Source organism: Antechinus flavipes, chromosome 2 (assembly GCF_016432865.1).
Source record: "Antechinus flavipes isolate AdamAnt ecotype Samford, QLD, Australia chromosome 2, AdamAnt_v2, whole genome shotgun sequence".
Taxonomy (NCBI): Eukaryota; Metazoa; Chordata; class Mammalia; order Dasyuromorphia; family Dasyuridae; genus Antechinus; species Antechinus flavipes.
In genome coordinates, this window is record NC_067399.1 from 295,084,160 (window position 1) to 295,107,406 (window position 23,247).

At 34.6% G+C, this 23,247-nt stretch overlaps 1 protein-coding gene across 1 annotated transcript in view; it reads left to right on the forward strand.

Moving 5' to 3' along the window:
* Positions 1–23,247, forward strand: part of UNC79 (unc-79 homolog, NALCN channel complex subunit) — a 325,074-nt gene that overhangs the window by 152,740 nt on the left and 149,087 nt on the right. The window contains exon 20 of the mRNA XM_051977373.1: positions 22,157–22,298. Within this exon, the coding sequence (XP_051833333.1) occupies positions 22,157–22,298 (142 nt within the window). The remainder of the gene's footprint in view (positions 1–22,156; positions 22,299–23,247) is intronic.

The following is a 23,247-nucleotide window of genomic DNA, read 5'->3' on the forward strand; positions in this document are numbered from 1 at the left end:
TTTTTTCTCTAGGTATGGATAATATTTTTCATCATAAATTATTCAGAGTTATCTTAGATCATTGTATTGCTGAGAATACTTATTTATTCACAGCTGATTATTTTATAATATTACTGGTACTTTTTACATAGTACATTTAAGTTTGTATCATTTTGTGGAAGTCTTTACGGGTTTTTCTGAAATCTGCTTGCTCATTATATCTTATAGAATAATAGAATTCTATTATAATCACATACCAGAATTTATTTAGTCATTCCCCAATTGATGAGTATCCCCTCAATTTCCAATTTTTTGTCCCCGGAAAAGAGTTGCTACAAATATTTTTGTACATTTAGGTCCTTTTCCTTTTTGTTTCTTTAATATCTTTTGTGACACAGTTGTGATATTCCTAGGTCAAAGTATTTGCATAGTTTTTTTTTGATATGCATGGTTTTATAGCCTTTTGGGCATAGTTCCAAATTGTTCACAGAACGATTGAATCAATTCATAACTCCACTAACAATGAATTCATCTCTTTTTTCCCCACATTCTTTCCAACATTTGTCATTTTTCTTTTCTGTCCTATTAGCCAATTTAATAAGTATGTGGTAATATTTCAGAATTGTCTTAATTTGCATTTCTACAATCAGTAGTAAGAGCATTTTTTCATATGGCTAACTATAGGTCTGAAAACTTAATAATTTTTTGTCATTTATCAATTGGATCTTATTTTTGTAAATTTAATTCAGTTTTCTATATGTTTGAGAAATGAGGCTGTTATCAGAGAAACTTTCTTCAATTTTCCCCCCACATTTACTCTTGTTAATTGTCTTTCCTCTTTGTTTATTCTATTTTCTCTTTCCTTTCATTCTCTCCCACCTTAAAAATATTTTGCTTCTGACAACCAAGCTTCCCTAATCTGCTTTCTTTCCTTCCTATTACTACTCCATCTTCTCGCCTTTCTTTTTTTACTAACTTTAGGATAAGATAGATTTCTATACTCAATTAAATGTATATGTTATTCCTTCTTTGAGTCAATTCTGATGAGAGTAAGATTTATTCACTATCCCTTATTTCCACCTTTTTTTCCTGCATTGTAAAAGCTTCTTGTTGCTTCTTCTGTGTGTGAAAATTTACTCTTACCTCTCTTTTTTTCTTTCTCTTAATACATTCCTCTCTCACCCTTTAAATTTTTTTAAACTATTATACTTTCATATTTAACTAACATATTCTCTATCTGTAGATATCTATCTATCTTTCTTATTTTTTTCTATCTATCTATCTATCTATCTATCTATCTATCTATCTATCTTTCTGTCTGTCTTGTCTATCTATCTATCTGTCTATCAATCTATCATCTATCTATATTCCTTCTGACTGCTCTACTAATGAAAAAGTTCTCATGAATTATAAGTATCATTAGGCTTTCAGGTAGTTCAGTAATTATTAAATTAGCTCTCCTCAGTCTCTTTTCAAGATTAGTTATTTTTCCAATGAGATATTTCTCCTTTACCAAACAGGTGTCTTTTTTTCATAATTTTCTTTCATCACTCTAATTTCTTTTCCCATTTTTCCTTTCATCTCTCTTATTTGATTTTTAAAATCCTTTTTGAGCTCTTTCAGAAGTTCATTTTGGGCCTGAAGTTCATATTTTTCTTTGAGGCTCAGAGTGTTTGAGGCTCAGAATGTAGATGTTTAGACTTCGTTGTCTTTTTCTTAATGTGTTATTTTTACTTTTACAACCGTGCTAGCACCCAGGACACCCCAGAATCAGCCGGAGTCAAGATAAGCAAAAGTCCTTAATCTTTATTCTTGGTCCCCAGACAAGGGATTGAACAGGATGGAAGCAGAATCAACCCCACCGCCTTCTCCCTCGTCTACTGCCAAGAGTGTGTCTCTGGCTAGTTTTATTCCACCTCCTCATCCCTCCTACAATCCTCTATACACCAATCATTGAGCCAGTAAGGATAGTGGAAAGGACCATTTTCCAAGCATATGCCCACAGAGTATGGTCCAATCAGAAGTTAGCCTCAAGCGCTCAGCAGTCCCAACCTCAGTGCATCCCAATAGTTTCAGCCCTCTACATTTTACCTTCCCTGTCACCGTAGTAACTTTTTATGGTCAGGTTCTTTTTTTTGTTGTTTCCTTATTTTTTGAGTTTGAACTTTATGTTAAAGTTGCGATCTGTTTCTGGGATGCTCCAAGCTTCAGGTTTTTGGTCCTATTGTTTTCAGAGATAATTGTGGGGGTTCTGTAAGTTTTCTCTCTTTTCAAGTAATATGATCCAAGGAGACTTGTAGCAATTACTCTCCTGGCCTATATGCTGGTACATGAGCAACCACAAGAACTCTTTTCTTCCCTGAAATTATGACCAGTGTTCCTGTTGTGGTGTGCTAGAGTGTGTTCTTGCCATGGAACTATGTAACCATGGAATAGAGTCCTTCACCAAAGGGTACCCTGTAATGACCAGTTATCTAACCCCTTTATTATCTGTAGTCTTGAGAACTCTGGAAATCACTACTGCCGGTTAAGTCACTGTCCTAATGATTGCTGCTAGCTTTCTGGAGAGTGGCCTGCTCAGGCCCAGCCTGTCTTGTGTGGCTTATGCTGGACTATGCTCTTTTGTCACCCTGTGAGACAGACCTTTCCTATTGATCTTTTAAGTTATCTTGAATTGGGAAATTGTTTCAAGCCATCTTTTTGTTGGTTCTTCTGCTCCAGAATTTTTTTTGGTCTTATACTTGTGCCATAATTTCCTTAGCCATTCTCCAGTTAATGGGCATCTACTTTGTTTCCTATACTCTTTTCCCAACAAAAGTGCTGTCATCAATATTTTCATGTATGTAGGGCCTTCTTTTGTCATTGACCTTAGAATATATACAGATATGGACAGTTTAGTTTAATTACTTTTTAAAATAGTTCCAAATTGTTTTCAGAATTCTCATACAAATTCATAGCTCTACTAACAATATGATTATTATCCATAGCTCTCTGATACTGACTTTTCTCATATTGTAAGAACTTTGTCAATTTTCTGGACATGATATGTTTTTGTTTTATTTTATTAGTAAACACTTGGAACAATCTTTCATATGATTGTTTAATTCATAGCATTCTATTCTTTTGAGAATTGTTTATATCCTTTGACCAGTTATCTAGTAGAGAATAACTTCTTGTCCTGTATTTCTATTAGTTGTTTCTATATCTTTAAATCTGATCCTTATCAGAGATATTTGATACAATTTCTATTCTGTTGACTGCTTCCCTTCTAATATTAGTTGAATTAATTTTGTTAATGCAGAGGTTTTTCATTATCATAATCAAAATGATCTTTTTATTTTTAATATCTTCCTATCTACTTACTTTTTCATAATGCATTTAGTACCTCTGTCCTCGAATTTGTTCTAAATGTTACATTGCAGCTTTCCCTCACTCCCTCATTGGAGAAGCTTCTTAAAAGCTAGGACCAGCGTCATTTCCATCTTTGTATCCAGTGTCCCAAAAAGCCTTTGTACAGGGGGCAGCTAGATGGCGCTGTGGATCGAGCACCAGCCCTGAAATCTGGAGGATCTGAGTTCAAACTGACCTCAGACACTTAACACTTCCTGGCTGTGTGACTCTGGGCAAGTCACTTAACCCCAATTGCCTCAGCAAAAAAAAAAAAAAAAAAAAAAGTCTTTGTATACAATAGCTTCTCATTAAACTTTGAATTAGATTGAATTATTGGTTCTAGGCCTTTGTATAGATAGTACTCCTTTTGCTCTGTAATGCTTTCTCACATCACCATCCTTTCTTAATACCCTTCAACTTCTTCAAGGATCAACTCAGGAAAAAAATATTTTTTAAAAGTATATTTTTCATACTTTCTTTCTAACACTCCCTTTATGATTAACCTTCTTCCAGTCTATTCTTTTTCTTATATTTCCCTCTCTTCTTTTTTTGTTCTCATCTATTTCCCTTTAGATGTTATTTTTTTAATGTCAGAATCTGTATGTATGGATATGTAGGTATGTGTATATCTATTCAACTATTCTTTATTTTGATAAGTGAATTCATACAATGCTTACTCCTCTACCTTTTCCTCCATATTTGCATACTCATCTTCTTGGGCATCTCATTTATATTTATGATCAAGCTGCCCTGTCTCTGGCTCTCTTCCAGTCCAACCCTCTCTGCCATCTTATAAGAAACAATATTGTTTCTTATAAGATGGCAGAGAGGGCTGGACTTTGAAGAACGTGGCAGCTATACCCACCGATTGCCTATTAATTGCTACTCATAGGGCAGGCAGGTGGTCCAGTTTAGTTGAAGCAGGCGGTCTGTGTCTGGAAAATTGCACCATCACCACCAAGTTGTTCATCTTTCCCTTTGGGCCTTGATTGAGACAGTGACCTGGATCTAAGATTTTTTTGGAATTAGCAATGCCTGCAACATATTGCCTAGAGCCAATATTCAGGGAAGCAGCTGTGGCACAGCCACTCTTCTTCAATTATTCTTGCTATATTATTGAAATCCTAGAAAATAAAATTCTTATCACCCAAAGTCTTTGACAAATTCAGCAATAGAAACTAACATGATCTTAATAAATGGAAATAATGTTAAAGAAGAGACTATTGCTGTTTTCTTTGTTGCTGCACTCAAAGGACCATGGGACCTTTCTATTTGATTTGCACTTTGAATCTCATATCTATTGAATCTTCCACATATTCTCTCACTAGAATGAGAGCTCCTTGGGAACAAGGACTGTCTTCCTTATCTTTTTGTATCATCAGTGTTTAGCATAATGCATCACACATAGTAAATACTTAATAAATGCTTCATTCATTCCTTCAGTCAATAAAATAATAAATTATTCCTCCTTCCTCACTTCTTCCTTACTATATTCTTTTTCTGTGTTTATTTTTTCTTTAAAAACTAGTGTAATGATTTATGATCTGGGAGGAGCCAAGATAGCAGAGTGGTAAGAGCAATGCAGCTGTGATTCTCTCTTCAAAACTTTAATAGATAGAGAAAATCCACCAGACTAAATTCTAATGGGAAATTCAGAAAATATTTTAATGAATAGTCCCAGTTTAGCATAAAGTGATACATTGTAGAGGACTGGAACTATGCACTGAGATTGGGACTGCCCGAACTGCGAGCGCTTGAGGCTAACTTCTGATTGGATGATACTCTATGGGCATATGCTTGGAAAATGGTCCTTTCCACTATTCATACTGGCTCAATGATTGGTGTATAGAGGATTACAGGCACAGCAACTAAAGTGGGCCCGGAGCCATATGAAATACTCTGTGCCCAGGGCAAGAGGAAGCTTTAGACTTACATTAGAGTTCCACCAGACTAATACTGGGGCACTGTGATGAGAATTGGTTATATACTACCCAGCTCTGAATCACAGACCCAGTATATATAGTGAAGTGGCAGAACACTGGGAGCACTGAAAACTTAGGTCCTTAGCCTATTATTTGAGATGCTAGAATATTATAACATTGTAACATTACAATATTACAACAATACACATGAAAGCAGCCATAGGACTAACTCAGACTTTGTCTACAGAAGTGTGACAGAGCCTAGCCAGTCAGGAAGTAGACTGAAAGAATGAACAAACAAAAAAATATTAGGCTGTTAGGGTGGTAGGACCTCTCAAAACACAACACAGAAGAAGAGCAAAACTTCCACAAGCAGTACTCCAGAGAAAAACATAGCTTGGACAAACTCAACTAAAATTCTTGGAATAGATGAAGCAGTAGTTAAAAAAAAGCTAAAATCTTTACAGGATAAGAGGGTTTGAGAAAAAGAGTTTGAAAACAAATGAAAATCATAGAAGAAAAGTTAGGAGAATTTAATTAGGGAATTAATTTAGCAAATTGTGCTTGGCACAGGAGATACCAAAATTTGCTCCAGCAACAGGCTCCCTGATAACTTGAAGGATCAACTAGAGAAGCCAATGACTCCACGAGGCAACAAGATATATTAAAGTCAAAAGGCTGAGAAATAGAAGAAAATCTAAAGTAACTTTAAGCAAAACATCTGATCTGAAAAACAGATTGAGAAAAAATTTAATAATCATTAACCATCTGAATACCATAACAAAAAAAAGAATGTAGACATTCTATTTCAAGAAATCTTAAAAGAAAACTGTTTAGATCTCTCAGAATTAAAGGACAAAGTGGAAATAAAAAGAATCTAATGGTTGTCTTTTGAAGAAATGCCAAGATGAAAATTTCTAGGAATATCAAAACCCAAATCCAGTTTCCAAGTTATAAAAAATATTGCAAGCATCCAGAAAGAAATCATTCAAGAATCTAGGAATCAAAATCACAAATGAATTAGCAACCATTATTAGAAGGAAATAAAAGCTTACAATATCATGTTTTAAAAGGTATCCTATAGAATACCTTACCAAAAGTACCTGACTTAGTACAACTAAGTATAATGTGTCAGGGAAAAATAGATTTTTAATGAAATAAAGAAATTCCAAGTATCCTTGTTCAAAAAACTTGAGCTATGTAGAAATTTTGAAGTTAGAAAACCATAAAACAATAAACATGAATGAGCAACAATAAAGGATTAAAAGAGAATAATTTACTTACATTCTAATATGGGGAAGTGACACATATGTGAAATTTGTCTCCTCAGAACGCAGTAATCATTAGGGTTCTTAGAGGGAATGCAATTAGACAAGACCTGGGAGTGGTTCTTTTATGTCTTGACTATCTTAAGAAAAGAGTAGGAAAAAAGGAAAAAGAACAATTAGGGGAAATTATTTCACATAATCAGTGTGTACAAGTAGTCAACTGTACAAACAGGAAGGGAAGATGGGAGACAACAGCTGACACTGTTCATTGACACTGACTTCACTCTTATCTGAATAGTCAAAAAAAGAAAGTTTTCAGAGATACATTTCAAATAGAAGAAAAAGGGGAGAAGGGAGCAGAGAAAATATGATGGAGGGTAGATTGAGGAGAGGATTAGCCCTAAGCAAAATAAACTAATAGTGCATAAAAATGTTTTAGCTTCTTTGAGATGGCAAAGAATAGAAATCTAAAAAGGGTACTAATGAACTGAGGAATGGATGAATAAGTTATGGTATATGCATGTGATGCAATACTATTATGCTGTTCTCTTATTAGAGAAATAACTATTATTTTAGAGGACTAATGATGAAACATGCTAGCCAACTCCTGAGGTGAAGGACCTGGAATGAAGAATGGGACAAATATTTTTTTTGAATGTGTAGATTTTTTTTTTTGATTGATTATACCTATTTGTAATAGGTTTTGTTTTTTCTTTTATTCTCAATTGAGAAGAAAGATGGAATGGAATAATGAGAAAATCAGATTCTTACTGATTAAAATGAAAATATTTTAAAAAATCCAACAAGAAAGAACCACATCTAGGTTCTTTGTTTTTCTTTAACTCCTTCTGTGACTCTTGATGACATTTGGATTCTCAAGGGAGACGTGTCTATTCTCTCGTTCTCTTAGTATGTAGGTACTTCCTCATCAGTTAGACCCTTCCAGTTGCTCAGATGTACATGCTATTGTAGGTTTGACTTGACTCCTGTGTATTTCAAACTTTCTTTTTTGTAGTTTTTGAGATATATTTTGTTTTATTGCCAAAACTTGCCTTCCCAAAATTGCTCACTACTGTGCCGGTATAAAGTAGAAGATAAATAAATATTTGTTGAATGATTGATAAATGTGAAAATATGAAAAAAATCAGCAATAATGATGGATTCATTGAAGACGTCTGAAAATATGTGAAATGTACCACACTTGTGGGTCTCTCATCTTTGAAAAGTATCCTTTTGCCTGAAAAGTGTGAGTGTCTTTTCATATCTTTTCTATGTAATTTTGCCATGCTTGTTTTTTTTTTTAAATTTGCATTATTTATTTCTGATTGTTTTGTGGTTTTATAAATTTACATTTTAGTGGTCATTTTGTGTATTGTTTTTTCACCCTGCTTACTTCACCCTGCATCACTTTATGCAATCTTTCTGTGCTTCTTCATATTTTCTATATTATTTCTTACAGCACAATAATATTCCTTTATATTCATGTATGAATGTTAGGGGTCATGGCCCCAACTCCCAAGTGGAACAGACCTTATGTGACCAGCACTGCTAGTCCACCTGAAATGGCTAAGACTGTAAGTAATAAGGGGTGAGAGTCAGAGTAGTGTGAGACTCTGTTTATTACAAAGACTGCAGGTGCTTTTATCATCTTGTTGCTTGTTTCTAGTTACTACTTCATATACAATCACATCCTAGCCTGTAGTAGATACATGATTCTCTCTAGGAAGCTACATGTAGATATGATGTGTGCCTTCCTTTCCTAATAAGGATACTCAAGGTATTCCCCTTGAAGGTTCAGCACGCCTCTCCTGGGAACTGCCACGTTGCTCCTTAGGGTGGAACCCCTTCCTCCCAGCACCATCTTGTTCATCCTTACAAGGCTACCCTCAGATTACCTGAGCCATGACCTGTGTGATATTAATCCAAGGCTGGTGGGGGGTTGGCAGGCCCTCTTACATATGAACATTTATTTTCCCAATTTTTTCAATCAATTGGCATCTACCCATTTTGTATTACTTTTTTTGCTATCATGAAAAGTGTTGCTATAAATGTTTTGGTGGATACAGTGCCTTTCTTCTTATCAGTGACCTACTTGAGACATAAGTCTAGTAAATGAATCTCTGGATCTAATGGTATGGATATTTTAGTTGTTTATTTGAAAAAAGCTTTCCATAATGGTTGTAGTGATTTACAACTCCACCCAACAATTCACTAGGGTATATAATTCCTAGAACGCCAATATTTAACTATTTCCATCTTTAATTATTTTTGCCACTTAGCAGGTTAAGAGGAAAATATCAGATTTTTATTTGTATTTCTCTTATTAATGATTTGGCACATTTTCATATGGTTGTTAACAGTTTGTAGTTCTTTTGAGAATTGTTAATTTCCTTTGACTGCTAGGTACTGGGGCATGGCTTTTGGTTTTATATATACATATGCATACACACACCTGTTAATTATTTATATATTTTAGTTACTAAAGCCTTATTAAAGAAATTTGATACAATCCTCCCTCCTTCCTCCCCACCCCCAGCCCATTTAACTGCTTCCTTTCCTATTGTAGGTGCATTAGTTTTTTGGTAAGAAGCTTTTCAATTTCATATAATTAGATATCCATTTTATCTTTTGTAATTCCTTTTATACCTTCTTTGGGTAAGAATGCATCTTCTGCCCATAATCTGCTTCTCTTATAATTTTTTATGATATTATCTTTTATAATAATGTTATGTATTCATTTAGGTTATTATAAACTATAACAAAGTGTTCATCTGAGTCTAATTTCTCCTAGACTCTCCAGTTTTCCCAACAATTTTTATCCAATAGGAAGTTCTTTTCTTAATAATTAATATTTTTAGGTTTATTGATCACTGGATTATTGCATTTTTTTGGAATTCTATTGATCTAGCTTTCTTTCTGCTACCTTTCTGATTTTTTTAAACCAATACCAAATGGTTTTAATGACTGTTGTTTTATAGCATAGTTTGAAATCCAAAAGTGCTATTTCCCTTTTCTCCATAATTTGATATTCTAAATGTTTTGTTTTTCCAAATTAATTTTTGTATTATTTTATCAAGGTCTGTAAGATATCCCTTGATAATTTGATTGGAATTGCAATAAGAATCCAAATTAAATTTGTCATTTTTTATTATAGTGACACAGTCCAGCCACGAGCATTCCACAGTTTTTAAAAGTTATCTTTTATTTGTTTAAGGAATACTCTGTAATTGAATCTATATAAATATTTTGTGTGCTTTTGTAGGTCAATCTCAAAATGTTTTATGCATTTTGTAATTATTTAGAATGAAATTTCTTTTTCTATTATTGCCTTTTGGGTTTTTATTACTATTACATAATATATTATTACATAGAAATGCTATTGATTTTTTTATTTAATTTTTATTTAATAATTACTTTATATTGACACTCGTTTCTGTTCCGATTTTTTTTCCCTCCCTCCCTCCATCCCCTCCCCTAGATGGCAAGCAGTCCTTTATATATTGGATATGTTGCAGTATATCCTAGATACAATAGATGTTTGCAGAACCGAACAGTTCTCTTGTTGCATAGGGAGAATTGGATTCAGAAGGTATAAATAACCCAGGAAGAAAAACAAAAATGCAGATAGTTCACATTCGTTTCCCAGTGTTCTTTCTTTGGGGGTAGCTGCTTTTGTCCGTCATTTATCAATTGAAACTCAGGTCTCTTTGTCAAAGAAATCCACTTCCATCAAAATATGTCCTCATACAATATCGTTGTCGAAGTGTATAATGATCTCCTGGTTCTGCTCATTTCACTTAGCATCAGTTCATGTAAGTCTCGCCAGTCCTCTCTGTATTCATCCTGCTGGTCATTTCTTACAGAACAATAATATTCCATAACATTCATATACCACAATTTACCCAGCCATTCTCCAATTGATGGGCATCCATTCATTTTCCAGTTTCTAGCCACTACAAACAGGGCTGCTACAAACATTTTGTCGCATACAGGTCCCTTTCCCTTCTTTAGTATTTCTTTGGGATATAAGCCCAATAGAAACACTGCTGGATCAAAGGGTATGCACAATTGGATAATTTTTTGGGCATAATTCCAGATTGCTCTCCAGAATGGTTGGATTCGTTCACAACTCCACCAACAATGCATTAGTGTCCCAGTTTTTCCGCATCCCCTCCAACATTCATCATTATTTTTTCCTGTCATCTTAGCCAATCTGACAGGTGTGTAGTGGTATCTCAGAGTTGTCTTAATTTGCATTTCTCTGATCAATAATGATTTGGAACACTCTTTCATATGAGTGGTAATAGTTTCAATTTCATCCTCTGAAAATTGTCTGTTCATATCCTTTGACCATTTATCAATTGGAGAATGGCTTGATTTCTTATAAATTTGAGTCAGTTCTCTATATATTTTGGAAATGAGGCCTTTATCAGAACCTTTAACTGTGAAAATGTTTTCCCAGTTTGTTGCTTCCCTTCTAATCTTGTTTGCATTAGTTTTATTTGTACAAAGGCTTTTTAATTTGATGTAATCAAAATTTTCTATTTTGTGATCAGTAATGGTCTCTAGTTCATCTTTGGTCACAAATTTCTTTCTCCTCCACAAGTCTGAGAGATAAACTATTCTATGTTCCTCTAATTTATTTATAATCTCGTTCTTTATGCCTAGGTCATAGACCCATTTTGATCTTATCTTGGTATATGGTGTTAAGTGTGGGTCCATGCCTAATTTCTGCCATACTAATTTCCAATTATCCCAGCAGTTTTTATCAAATAATGAATTCTTTTCCCAGAAGTTAGGGGCTTTGGGTTTGTCAAACACTAGATTGCTATAGTTGACTATTCTATCTTGTGAACCTAGCATTTTACACTGATCCACTAATCTATTTCTTAGCCAATACCAAATGGTTTTGGTGACTGCTGCTTTATAATATAATTTTAGATCAGGTACAGCTAGGCCACCTTCATTTGATTTTTTTTTCATTAATTCCCTTGAGATTCTCGACTTTTTATTGTTCCATATGAATTTTGTTGTTATTTTTTCTAGATCAATAAAATATTTTCTTGGAAGTCTGATTCGTATAGCACTAAATAAATAGATTAGTTTAGGGAGTATTGTCATCTTTATTATGTTCGCTCGGCCGATCCAAGAGCACTTAATATTTTTCCAATTATTTAAGTCTGACTTTATTTGTGTGGAGACTTTTTTATAATTTTGCTCATATAATTCCTGACTTTCCTTTGGTAGATAGATTCCCAAATATTTTATGGTATCAACAGTTATTCTGAATGGAATTTCTCTTTGTATCTCTTGCTGTTGGGTTTTGTTGGTGGTGTATAAAAATGCTGAGGATTTATGGGGATTTATTTTGTAGCCAGCTACTTTGCTAAAATTATGAATTATTTCCAATAGCTTTTTAGTAGAATCTCTGGGGTTCTCTAGGTATACCATCATATCATCTGCAAAGAGTGATAGTTTGGTTTCCTCATTGCCTACTCTAATTCCTTTAATATCTTTTTCGACTCTTATTGCCGAGGCTAGTGTTTCTAATACGATATTAAATAATAATGGTGATAGTGGGCAACCTTGCTTCACTCCAGATCTTACTGGGAAAGGTTCCAGTTTTTCCCCATTGCATATGATGCTTACTGATGGTTTTAAATATATGCTCCTGACTATTTTAAGGAAAAGTCCATTTATTCCTATGCTCTCAAGTGTTTTTATTAGGAATGGATGTTGGATTTTATCAAATGCTTTTTCTGCATCTATTGAGATGATCATATGGTTTTTGTTTGTTTGTTTATTGATATAGTCAATTATGCTAATAGTTTTCCTAATATTGAACCAGCCCTGCATTCCTGGTATAAATCCTACTTGGTCATAGTGTATTATCCTGGTGACGATTTTCTGTAATCTTTTTGCTAATATTTTATTTAAGATTTTAGCATCAATATTCATTAGGGAGATTGGTCTATAATTTTCTTTCTCTGTTTTCAGCCTACCTGGTTTAGGTATCAGTACCATGTCTGTGTCATAAAAGGGGTTTGGTAGGACTCCTTCAATCCCTATTTTTTCAAATAGTTTATATAACATTGGAGTTAATTGTTCTTTAAATGTTTGGTAGAATTCACATGTAAATCCATCTGGTCCTGGGGATTTTTTCTTAGGGAGTTGATTGATAGTTTGTTCTATTTCTTTTTCTGAGATGGGACTGTTTAGGATATTTACTTCTTCCTCTGTTAGTTTGGGCAAGCTATATTTTGGAGGTATTTTTCTATTTCTTTTAAGTTGTCGAATTTATTGGCATAAAGTTGGGCAAAGTAACTCCTAATTATTGCTCTAATTTCCTCTTCGTTAGTGGTGAGTTCTCCCTTTTCATTTTTAAGACTAACAATTTGATTTTCCTCTTTCCTTTTTTAAATCAGATTTACTAAGGGTTTGTCTATTTTGTTGGTTTTTTCATAGAACCAACTCTTAGTTTTATTAATCAATTCAATAGTTTTTTTACTTTCAATTTTATTGATCTCACCTTTTATTTTTAGAATTTCAAGTTTAGTGTTTGACTGGGGGTTTTTAATTTGTTCCTTTTCTAGCATTTTTAGTTGCAAACCCAATTCATTGACCTTCTCTTTCTCTATTTTATACAAATAGGCCTCTAGAGATATGAAATTTCCCCTTATTACCGCTTTGGCTGCATCCCATACATTTTGGTATGATGTCTCATTATTATCGTTTTCTTGGGTGAAGTTATTAATTATGTCTATGATTTGCTGTTTCACCCAATCATTCTTTAGTATGAGATTATTTAGTTTCCAATTATTTTTTGGTCTACTTCCCCCTGGTTTTTTGTTGAATGTAATTTTCATTGCATCGTGGTCTGAAAAGGATACATTTACTATTTCTGCCTTACTGCATTTGAGTTTGAGGTTTTTATGTCCTAATATATGGTTAATTTTTGTATAGGTTCCATGAACTGCTGAAAAGAAAGTGTATTCCTTTCTGTCTCCATTACATTTTCTCCAGAGATCTATCATATCTAACTTTTCTAGTATTCTATTTACCTCTTTGACTTCTTTCTTATTTATTTTGTGGTTTGATTTATCTAATTCTGAGAGTGCAAGGTTAAGATCTCCCACTATTATAGTTTTACTGTCTATTTCTTCTTGCAGCTCTCTTAGTTTCTCTTTTAAGAATTTAGATGCTACCCCACTTGGTGCATATATGTTTAATATAGATAGTGCTTCATTATCCATGCTACCCTTTAGCAAGATATAGTGCCCTTCCTTATCTCTTTTAATTAGATCAATTTTTGCTTTAGCTTGATCTGAGATCAGGATGGCTACCCCTGCTTTTTTGACTTCACCTGAAGCATAGTAGATTTTGCTCCAACCTTTTACCTTTAACCTGCATGTATCTCCCCGCTTCAGGTGTGTTTCCTGTAAACAACATATTGTAGGATTCTGGCTTTTAATCCATTCTGCTAACCGCTTCCTCTTTATGGGGGAGTTTACCCCGTTCACGTTTATGGTTAGAATGACCAATTCTGTATTGCTTGCCATCTTGTTAACCCTGGTTTATGCTTTTCTCCCTTCTTTCCCCTTTACTCCCCTTCCCAGTATTAAGCTTGTGAGCACCACTTGCTTCTCACAGCCCTCCCTTTTTAGTATCCCTCCCCCCGCCTTAGAGTTCCTCCCCCTATCTTACCCCTTTCCCTCCCAGTTCCCGTATTCCCTTCCGCTTAGTTTATTCCTTCCCTTTTCACTTTTCCCTTCTCACTTTTCAATGAGGTGGGAGAAGTTTCACCATAGATTGAATATGTCTTAAGATTTTTCACTTAAAGCCAATTCTGAAGGCAGTAAGATACCCACTATATTCATCCCCCTCCATTCTTTCTCTCAGATATAATAATAGGTTTCCTATGCTCTTCCTGAGATGTACTACCCCCACTTTACCCTTTTTTGATACAATGTCCTTTCCACATCAATTTCTAGAACAAGGTATACATGTATTCTTTATACATCTATATAGTCAAAATATAGTTCCCAAGATTAATCTTTACCTTTTTAGATTTCTCTTGAGTTCTATATTTGTAGATCAAACTTTTTGTTAAGTTCTGGTTTTTTCATCAGAAATAGATGAAATTCGCTTACTTCGTTGAATGTCCATCTTCTTCCCTGGAAAAAGATGCTCATTCTCGCTGGGTAAGTTATTTTTGGTTGCATACCAAGTTCCTTAGCCTTTCGGAATATCATATTCCAGGCCCTTCGATCTTTTAATGTGGATGCTGCCAGATCCTGGGTGATCCTTATTGTGGCTCCTTGATACTTGAATTGGGTTTTCCTAGCCGCTTGCAATATTTTTTCCTTCATCTGAGGGTTCTGGCATTTGGCCACTATATTCCTTGGTGTTTTGATTTTAGGATCCCTTTCAATGGGTGATCGATGAATCCTTTCAATGTTTATTTTTTCCTCTGTTCCTATGACTTCTGGGCAGTTCTCTTTGATAATTTCCTGGAAAATAGTGTCCAGGCTCTTTTTTTCATCATGTTTTTCTGGAAGTCCAATGATTCTCAGATTGTCTCTCCTGGATCTGCTTTCCAGGTCTGTTGTCTTCCCCAGAAGGTATTTCACATTTTTCTCCATTGTTTGATTTTTTTGGATTTGCTTGACTGATTCTTCTTGTCTCCTCGAGTCATTCAATTCCACTTGTTCAATTCTGATTTTCAGTGAAGTATTTTCTTCACTCACTTTTTTAAAGTCTTTTTCTAATTGTCCAATTGAGTTCTTTTGTTCTGTGGAATTTTTTTCCATTCCGCCAATTTTGTTCTTTAGAGCGCTGTTTTCTGTTTCCAGTTCACTAATCCTATTTTTCAAGGATTTTACTTCTTTATCCACTCTCTCTTTAACTTTCTCCAGGCTCTTTTGCCAAGCCTCCCTCTCCTTTTGCCAAGCCTCACTCTGCTTTCCCCATTTTTCTTCTAGCTCCCTTGTGAGAGCCTTTTTAATCACTTCTATGAGGTTCATCTGTGCTGAGGAACAGACATTCCTCCTTTGGGGAATCACCTGGGGACTGCCTGTTTTTAGTCTCCTCAGGATTTAGAGTCTGCTCTCTATCTGTATAGAAGCTGTCAAGGGTTAAAGTCCTCTTCAGCTTCTTGCTCATTCTGTCTAATAATCAGAGACAAACTAGCAAAGAAAAACAGAAAAAACTGGAGTCTTTCTTTGGGGGAGGGGCTGGGTGTGTTATCGAGCTTCCTCTTCAGACTGCAGGGGGCAGCAGTGAGGCACTAGCAGGACTGTGTGCGCCTGTACTCTGAGATCCCACAGCGTGCTGAGTCACTGGGGGAGGGGGGGGCGGCCAGGTCCCGGGAAACTCCAGCTGTTTGGGGTTGTATTCTTCAGCCCCGGTGTTTTTAGCTTCTCTGCTGGGCTGCTGACTTGCTGCCGGAGCAAAGTATCCAAACCTGTAGCGAAGCTTTCCCCGCAGAGACGGCTGCGATCACTCCCCACCCCCTCTCAGCTCTGCTCCCGTGCTCTCACTGCCGCTGCCTGCCGCCTGCGCCCGATCTAAAACCGTCCCAGCCCTCCAGTAAAGACAGACCTTTCTTGGCGGATCTCAAGGATGGCTTCTCTTGGTAACTATTTGTGGGGTTTTTTTTCAGTCAAGCATTAATTCAGAGGCTTGTAATGAAGTGGATAGTGAGAGAAAGCCCGGAGCTTATGCAACTGTGAGCCTCCTCTCCGCCATCTTAACCGGAAGAATGCTATTGATTTTTGAAGGGTATATTTTGTAGCTTGTAACTTTACTGAAGCCATTAATTATTTCAGTAATTATCTTTTCTAATTCCCTAAGATTTTCTGAATAAACTATCATATCCTTAGAAAATAGGGATATTATTTTCTCTTTCTTAAGCTTTATACTTTTAAATCATTTTTCTTGTTTCATTGATAGTATTTCCAGAACTATGTCAAGTATTAGTAGGAAGGGTGGCATCCTCGCTTTACTGTGTATATATGGAAATTTCTGTCATATTTTTAGTACATTTGCATCTTATTTTTATTGAAACATTTAAAATGATATTTTATTTTTTCCCAATTACATGAAAATATCATTTTTAACACTCATTTAAAAGTTTTTGAGTTCCAGATTTTCTGTGTCTCTCCCTTTACCTCTCCACTCCCTAAGATGGTAAGCAATTTGTTTGTATTTCATATGTGTGCAATCATGTAAAACATACTTACATATTAGTTATGTAAAAAAAGAAACATACCAAAAGAAAAAAAAACATGAAAAAATTTTGTAGGTTTCAATCCACATTCAGACTCCATTAATTCTTTCTCTGGATGTAGATAGCATTTTTTATCATGAGTCACTTAGAATTATCTTGGATCATTGTCTTGCTGAGAATAGCCAAGTTATTCACAGTTGATCATCATACAACATTGCTGTTACTCTGTACAAGTTTTTCTGGCTCTCTTCATGTCACTTTTATATCAGTTCATGGAAGCCTTTCTAAGTTTTTCTTAAATCAGTCTACTCATCATTTCTTCTAGCAGTCTTATTTCCATTACTCATTTTCACAACTTGTTCAGCCATTCCTCAATTGATGGACATCCCTTCAAATTCCGGTTCTTTGTCACCATAGTAAGAGCTGCTCTGACTATCTTTGTACAAACAAATCCTTCTACTCCCCTCCCTTTAAAAAATCTCATTGGGATAAAAACCTATTAGTGATAAGGCTGGACCAAAGTGTATGTACAGTTTGTTGTTCCACATTGCTCTCCAGAATGGTTAGATAAGTTAACAACTCCATCAATAATTTACATTAGTGTCCTATTTTCCCACATCCCTTCCAACATTTATAACTTTCCTTTTCTATCATATTAACCAATTTGATAGTTTTCTCTTTCCCTTCCTTAGCACCCCTTCCCCAACACAGCAAGTAATCTGAGAGGTAGAAGTGGTATCTTAGAGTTGTTTTAATTTGTATTAGATCCAACCCCCAAAACTATCATTAATTCCATTTCTGGTTACCATATTTCAAGAGATAATATAAGAAGATCATAATAGATGTGTTAGAATTAGTTGACAAAATGAATAAAAAGAATACACTTTTGAAATAAAGACTAAAGTGACCCAGCAATTCCACAACCAAAATCCAGAGCTTCCAAGTCAAAGAAAAAGTCTCCAGAAATAAAAAGTTCAAGGACGAAGGAACCCAGTCAGAATCATACAAGATTTAGTAGAAACAATTATGAAGAAAAGAATCTTGCAATACAATATTCCAAAAAGGTAAAAGATAAAGACCAAGAATAATAATTTACCATGTAAAATTAAGTATTACTCTACAAGGGAAAAACAGGCCTTTAATATAATTGAGGACTTTCAAGTATGTCTAGTGAAAAGAGCAAACCTGAGTAAAACTTAGAAATACACTACCAAAACTCGTGAACTGATGCAGTCATTTTGGAAAGCAATTTGGAACTTAGCCCAAACTGTGCATACTTTTTGATCTAAAGTATAATTATTGGCTCTGTATCTCATAGATTTTTTTAAAAGGAAAAGGACCTATATGGACAAATATTTGTTACAAGCCCTTTTTGTGGTGGCAAAGAATTGGAAATTGAGGGTCTACTCATTGATTGGGGAATAAATTGTGGTATATGACTGTGATGGAATACTATTGTGCTATAAGAAATGATGAACAGGCCGATTTCAGAAAAATCTGGAAAGACAAGAACTGATATCGAGTGAAGTAAGCAGAGCCAGAAGAACATTATACACAGTAACAGCAAACATTGTGGGTAGATTAACTATGATATGCTTAATTCTTATCAGCAATGCAGTGATCCAAACAATTCCAATAGACTTGAGAGGAAAAATTCCATCCACATCCAGAGAGAGAACTATGAAAACTGAATGAAGCTTGACATAATATTTTCACCTTTTTTGTTTGTTTTTTTCTTCTTGAGGTTTTCCCTTTTATTCTGATTTTTCTTTCATATCATGACAAATATGGAAATATGTTATATATCAGGGCAGGCCCTCTTGAAATTAGGTATCATAAATTTACAGTGGATCTAGGGCATTGTAGGGATGTGACTTTTATAGTTGAGTAGCATATAAGAAAAAATGGTGAAAAAAAATAGTGAAGGCTAGAGTTTGGTGACAGTTAAGTGGCAATAATATAAAGATCTGGAATGTAGTTGAATTGTTCAGCCAGCAAGACTAGATTGGGAAAGAAAGAAAGGAAAGCTGTCATAAGGGTGATGGCTAAGAAGAAACACTGAAGTATAGAGCTACTAGGGATCATTATGAAAAAAAGTAGTTTTCAGAATATTCAAGTTCAAGGGGAAGATGGAAAGATAGAGGGTTATGGTTAAATAGAGGAATTTCAAGAGTTCTTGGTCATGGAAATAGAACATCATCAAATGGATACTAAGAGATAAAATATGTTGATGCTATACAATACTATATGTTTGTTTTATGAATTTGTGAATTTTTAACCATCTGTATCTTCTGCTAGCTTTTGTGTGTCATTTGTGGCTTCTGCAAATCACCACTCCCATTTAATTTCTTATGTCATCTTTCAATATATCAAAACTATGATGGGGAAAGTCAAACTCTGCAAGGAATAACTATATTCCATTTTATATATTAGAAACTGAGACTTAGTGAAGCTTTAAATTGGCCGTTAATTAGTATGACCAAGACTTGAATCTAAGTCTTCTGATTCCAAATCTAGGACAATGCTTGACCAGCTGCCAGGATCTTCCAACAATAGAGAGATCATAATCACCATCATCATTATTGTCATTGTCATCGTCGTCGTCATCCTCATCATCATCATCATCATCATCATTATCAACATCATCATTATTATTTGGCTTCAGGGATATTCTTTTTTATTTCAAAGTATATAAAACCTTTCATAATTGACTGACTGATATGATTGGTTAATGAGTAAGCTCCAAACAGGACTGATTTCTAGCTAAATTAAGAAGTTTGTATTTGAAGATAGTTCATTTCCTATATTAACAAATCCTGTTCTAGGTTATATCACTACTGTAATATTTTCTTTCATCCATCTTCTCAGTTGCTTATCAACTAATCCTTGCCAAGGTATTCATTAGTAATGAAAGTTTTAGATTATGGGCATCCTTTCTGTGGTCATTTAAATTTTTAAAAAGGACTCTTAATAATGGAAAAAATTTAAGACTTGGGAGAATCAAGCTATGATGATGGAATGAGAGGGAGCTGGGTTGAAATGTTTCAGTGGAGATCCTGCCTAGTGCCAAATCATGTTGGTAACCTACTAATGTCTCCTAAGACTAGACTAATAGAAATCCAGTTTTTGTAAACTTCTACTTAATATTTTTTTGGCTTCCCATTGTTTTACTCAGGATATATTCTGACATATTTGGGAGATAGTGGCAATAACATACTATTCAAATGTAATGGAATATTTTTGCAGTGTAAGAAATGAGAAATGTGAATAATAAAGAGAAACTTTGTGAGAATTATGTGAACTGATATAGAACCAAATAAGCAGAAACAAGAAAACACATTACCAAAACATCCACAGTAATAAAGAAAGAAAACTCTAAATACATTAAAATTCCCTACATGATCAGTAAATTATTTGTTCTGCTTAACTTCTTTCTTAAAAGGGAGAGTTCTCTTGGACAGGGTTAATGACAACAGTGTAAAGAAAAATATCAATACATTAATTTTTGAAATAATCTTGGTCAGAGGACCCACATTTGAATCTTGACTATGCCTCTCAACAACGTGGCCTTGGGCAAGTCATTTTATCTGTGAGCCTGAATGTACTTTTCTATAAAATGAGGGTCCTATATTTAGGCCTTTTTAGAAAAGGCAGCTAAGTTATATAATGAACAGAGTGCTGAGTCTGGAGTCAGGAAGATTAATCTTGCTGAGTTCAAATCTGGCTTAGAGACTTACTAGCTGTGTGATCCTAGGAAAGTTATTTAATCCTGCTTTCCTTGGTTTCCTTATCTGTAAAATGATCTGCAGAAGGAAGTGGCAAATCACTCCAGTGTCTGTGCCCAAAAAAACTCTAATTGAGCTCATTAAGATTCAAATACAACTGAAAAATGACTAAAATGTCTTAAGTTTTTTTTTTTTTAACTTTTTATTGACAGAACCCATGCCAGGGTAATTTTTTACAGCATTATCCCTTGCATTCACTTCTGTTCCAATTTTTCCCCTCCCTCCCTCCATTCCCTCCCCCAGATGGCAAACAGTCCTTTACATGTTAAATAGATTACAGTATATCTTTTTTTTTCATTTTTTTTTATTTAATGATTACTTTATAATGACAACATTATTCCTTGCACTCGTTTCTTTTCCGATTTTTTTCCCCCTCCCTCCCTCCACCCCCTCCCCTAGATGGCAAGCAGTCCTTTATATGTTGGATATGTTGCAGTATATCCTAGATACAATATATGTTTGCAGAACCGAACAGTTCTCTTGTTGCATAGGGAGAATTGGATTCAGAAGGTATAAATAACCCGGGAAGAAAAACTAAAATGCAGATAGTTCACATTTGTTTCCCAGTGTTCTTTCTTTGGGTGTAGCTGCTTCTGTCCGTCATTTATCAATTGAAACTTAGTTAGGTCTCTTTGTCAAAGAAATCCACTTCCATCAAAATATGTCCTCATACAATATCGTTGTCGAAGTGTATAATGATCTCCTGGTTCTGCTCATTTCACTTAGCATCAGTTCATGTAAGTCTCGCCAGTCCTCTCTGTATTCATCCTGCTGGTCATTTCTTACAGAACAATAATATTCCATAACATTCATATACCACAATTTACTCAGCCATTCTCCAATTGATGGGCATCCATTCAATTTCCAGTTTCTAGCCACTACAAACAGGGCTGCTACAAACATTTTGGCACATACAGGTCCCTTTCCCTTCTTTAGTATTTCTTTGGGATATAAGCCCAATAGAAACACTGCTGGATCAAAGGGTATGCACAATTTGATAATTTTTTTGGCATAATTCCAGATTGCTCTCCAGAATGGTTGGATTTTAAGTTTGTTTTAAAGAAAGTATATTTATAAAACTTAAGGCACTATAGAAATATGTTATTATTATGGATAGATGAAGCATTTATTATGTGCCAGACATAACTCTATGAAGTAAATAATACAAATCCTATCTTCATTTAACAGATAAGGAGACTGACAAAGAGTGGAGTAAAGTGACAACTAGGGTTACAAAGCTTGGAATTTAGACTTGGAATTTAAAGTCCAGTTCTTCCATGATATTAATAATAATTATGGTATACATCTATGTAGAATGACATTAAAAATTAAGACTAAAGCACCTATGTCAGGAAAATAGTTTTTAAAACTTCATAAATTCCACCAACTTGATGAAAATTTTACTATTTCTAATATTTATTTCCACATAAAGGAAAAACCTTTCCCAAAAGGCTTGGGACTCCATAATTGGCTCCATTGGCTATTATTCATATTGCCTGAAATATGTGACTAGACCCTCTTCATAGTTTTCATGAAGGCTTTTGTGTTCTGAAACTCATCAAGATTCTTGTTCTGTTCTTTTAGGAGCCTACAGACAACCTTGAGGATAGTCTTCTCTATTCCCGGCCTGAGTTTATAATAGGCACTGAAGGAGAAGAGGAAGAAAACCCTGTTGCAAAGCATGGAGAGAATCCAGGAAATCACACTGAACTCCCTGAAAACATTGGTAGGTCAACCTAATATGAAATTCTAGAATCAACCTAAGCTTTAAGAGGAAGCATATACAAAGCTTTGGGCTTTTTGAATGAGCATAACTACTTAAGAATAAATTTAGTCTATACACTAAAGGGTGGGGATGGGACTTATATATGTACTATTGATTAGGGAGCAATAAATAGTGCCAGGAAGAAAAAAACCTGGGGAAAGGAATAAATTTCAAATACTATGTTCAATAAACCAAGATTTTGGCCGGGGGTGGGGGGTGTGATATTGGAGATTGTGGTGGAATTAGATAAGAAGTGGGAAAAATTACTATTTTAATGTATGTATGTATTCCAAAATTGAAAAATTAGTGGTCAGGAAGAACACACTGAATAAGAGACAATGACAAGAGGGTAGTTCATTTCACACTGCTACTCCTAGATTTTCAATTGGATGATGAAGCAGAGTTTTAGGATGATCACAAGAACAAAAATGCAGAAAGAGCCAGCAGTGAAAAACTTTTTCATCTAAAATTCAGCACCTACTGGAAAATTACTTTCTTCTACTTGGGAACAGTACTAAGTACTGCCCAGAGAACATTACAACACTAAATACTCATAGATCAGTCATACTCTTTCAAATGCTGGCATCTCATTTAGGTCTTACTCCAGGTTAAATATTTTTTGAATATATATATATATTCACATATATATATATTCATTGATACTTCTGTTTCTTTAATGAATACTTATATACTTTCTCATTCTTTTAATACCCTTCTCTGGTTATGTTTCACTTTATCAATGTCTAAGAATGTATGAATGAAAAGATATTTAATACCTACTGTGTGCCAGGCATTGTATTAGATACTAGGGATACCAAGACAAAAATGAGATAATCCCTGCCTTTAAGGAGCTTAAATTCTAATAGGGTTAGAGATGGTCGAGATAATATTTACAATGAATTGGTTAGGG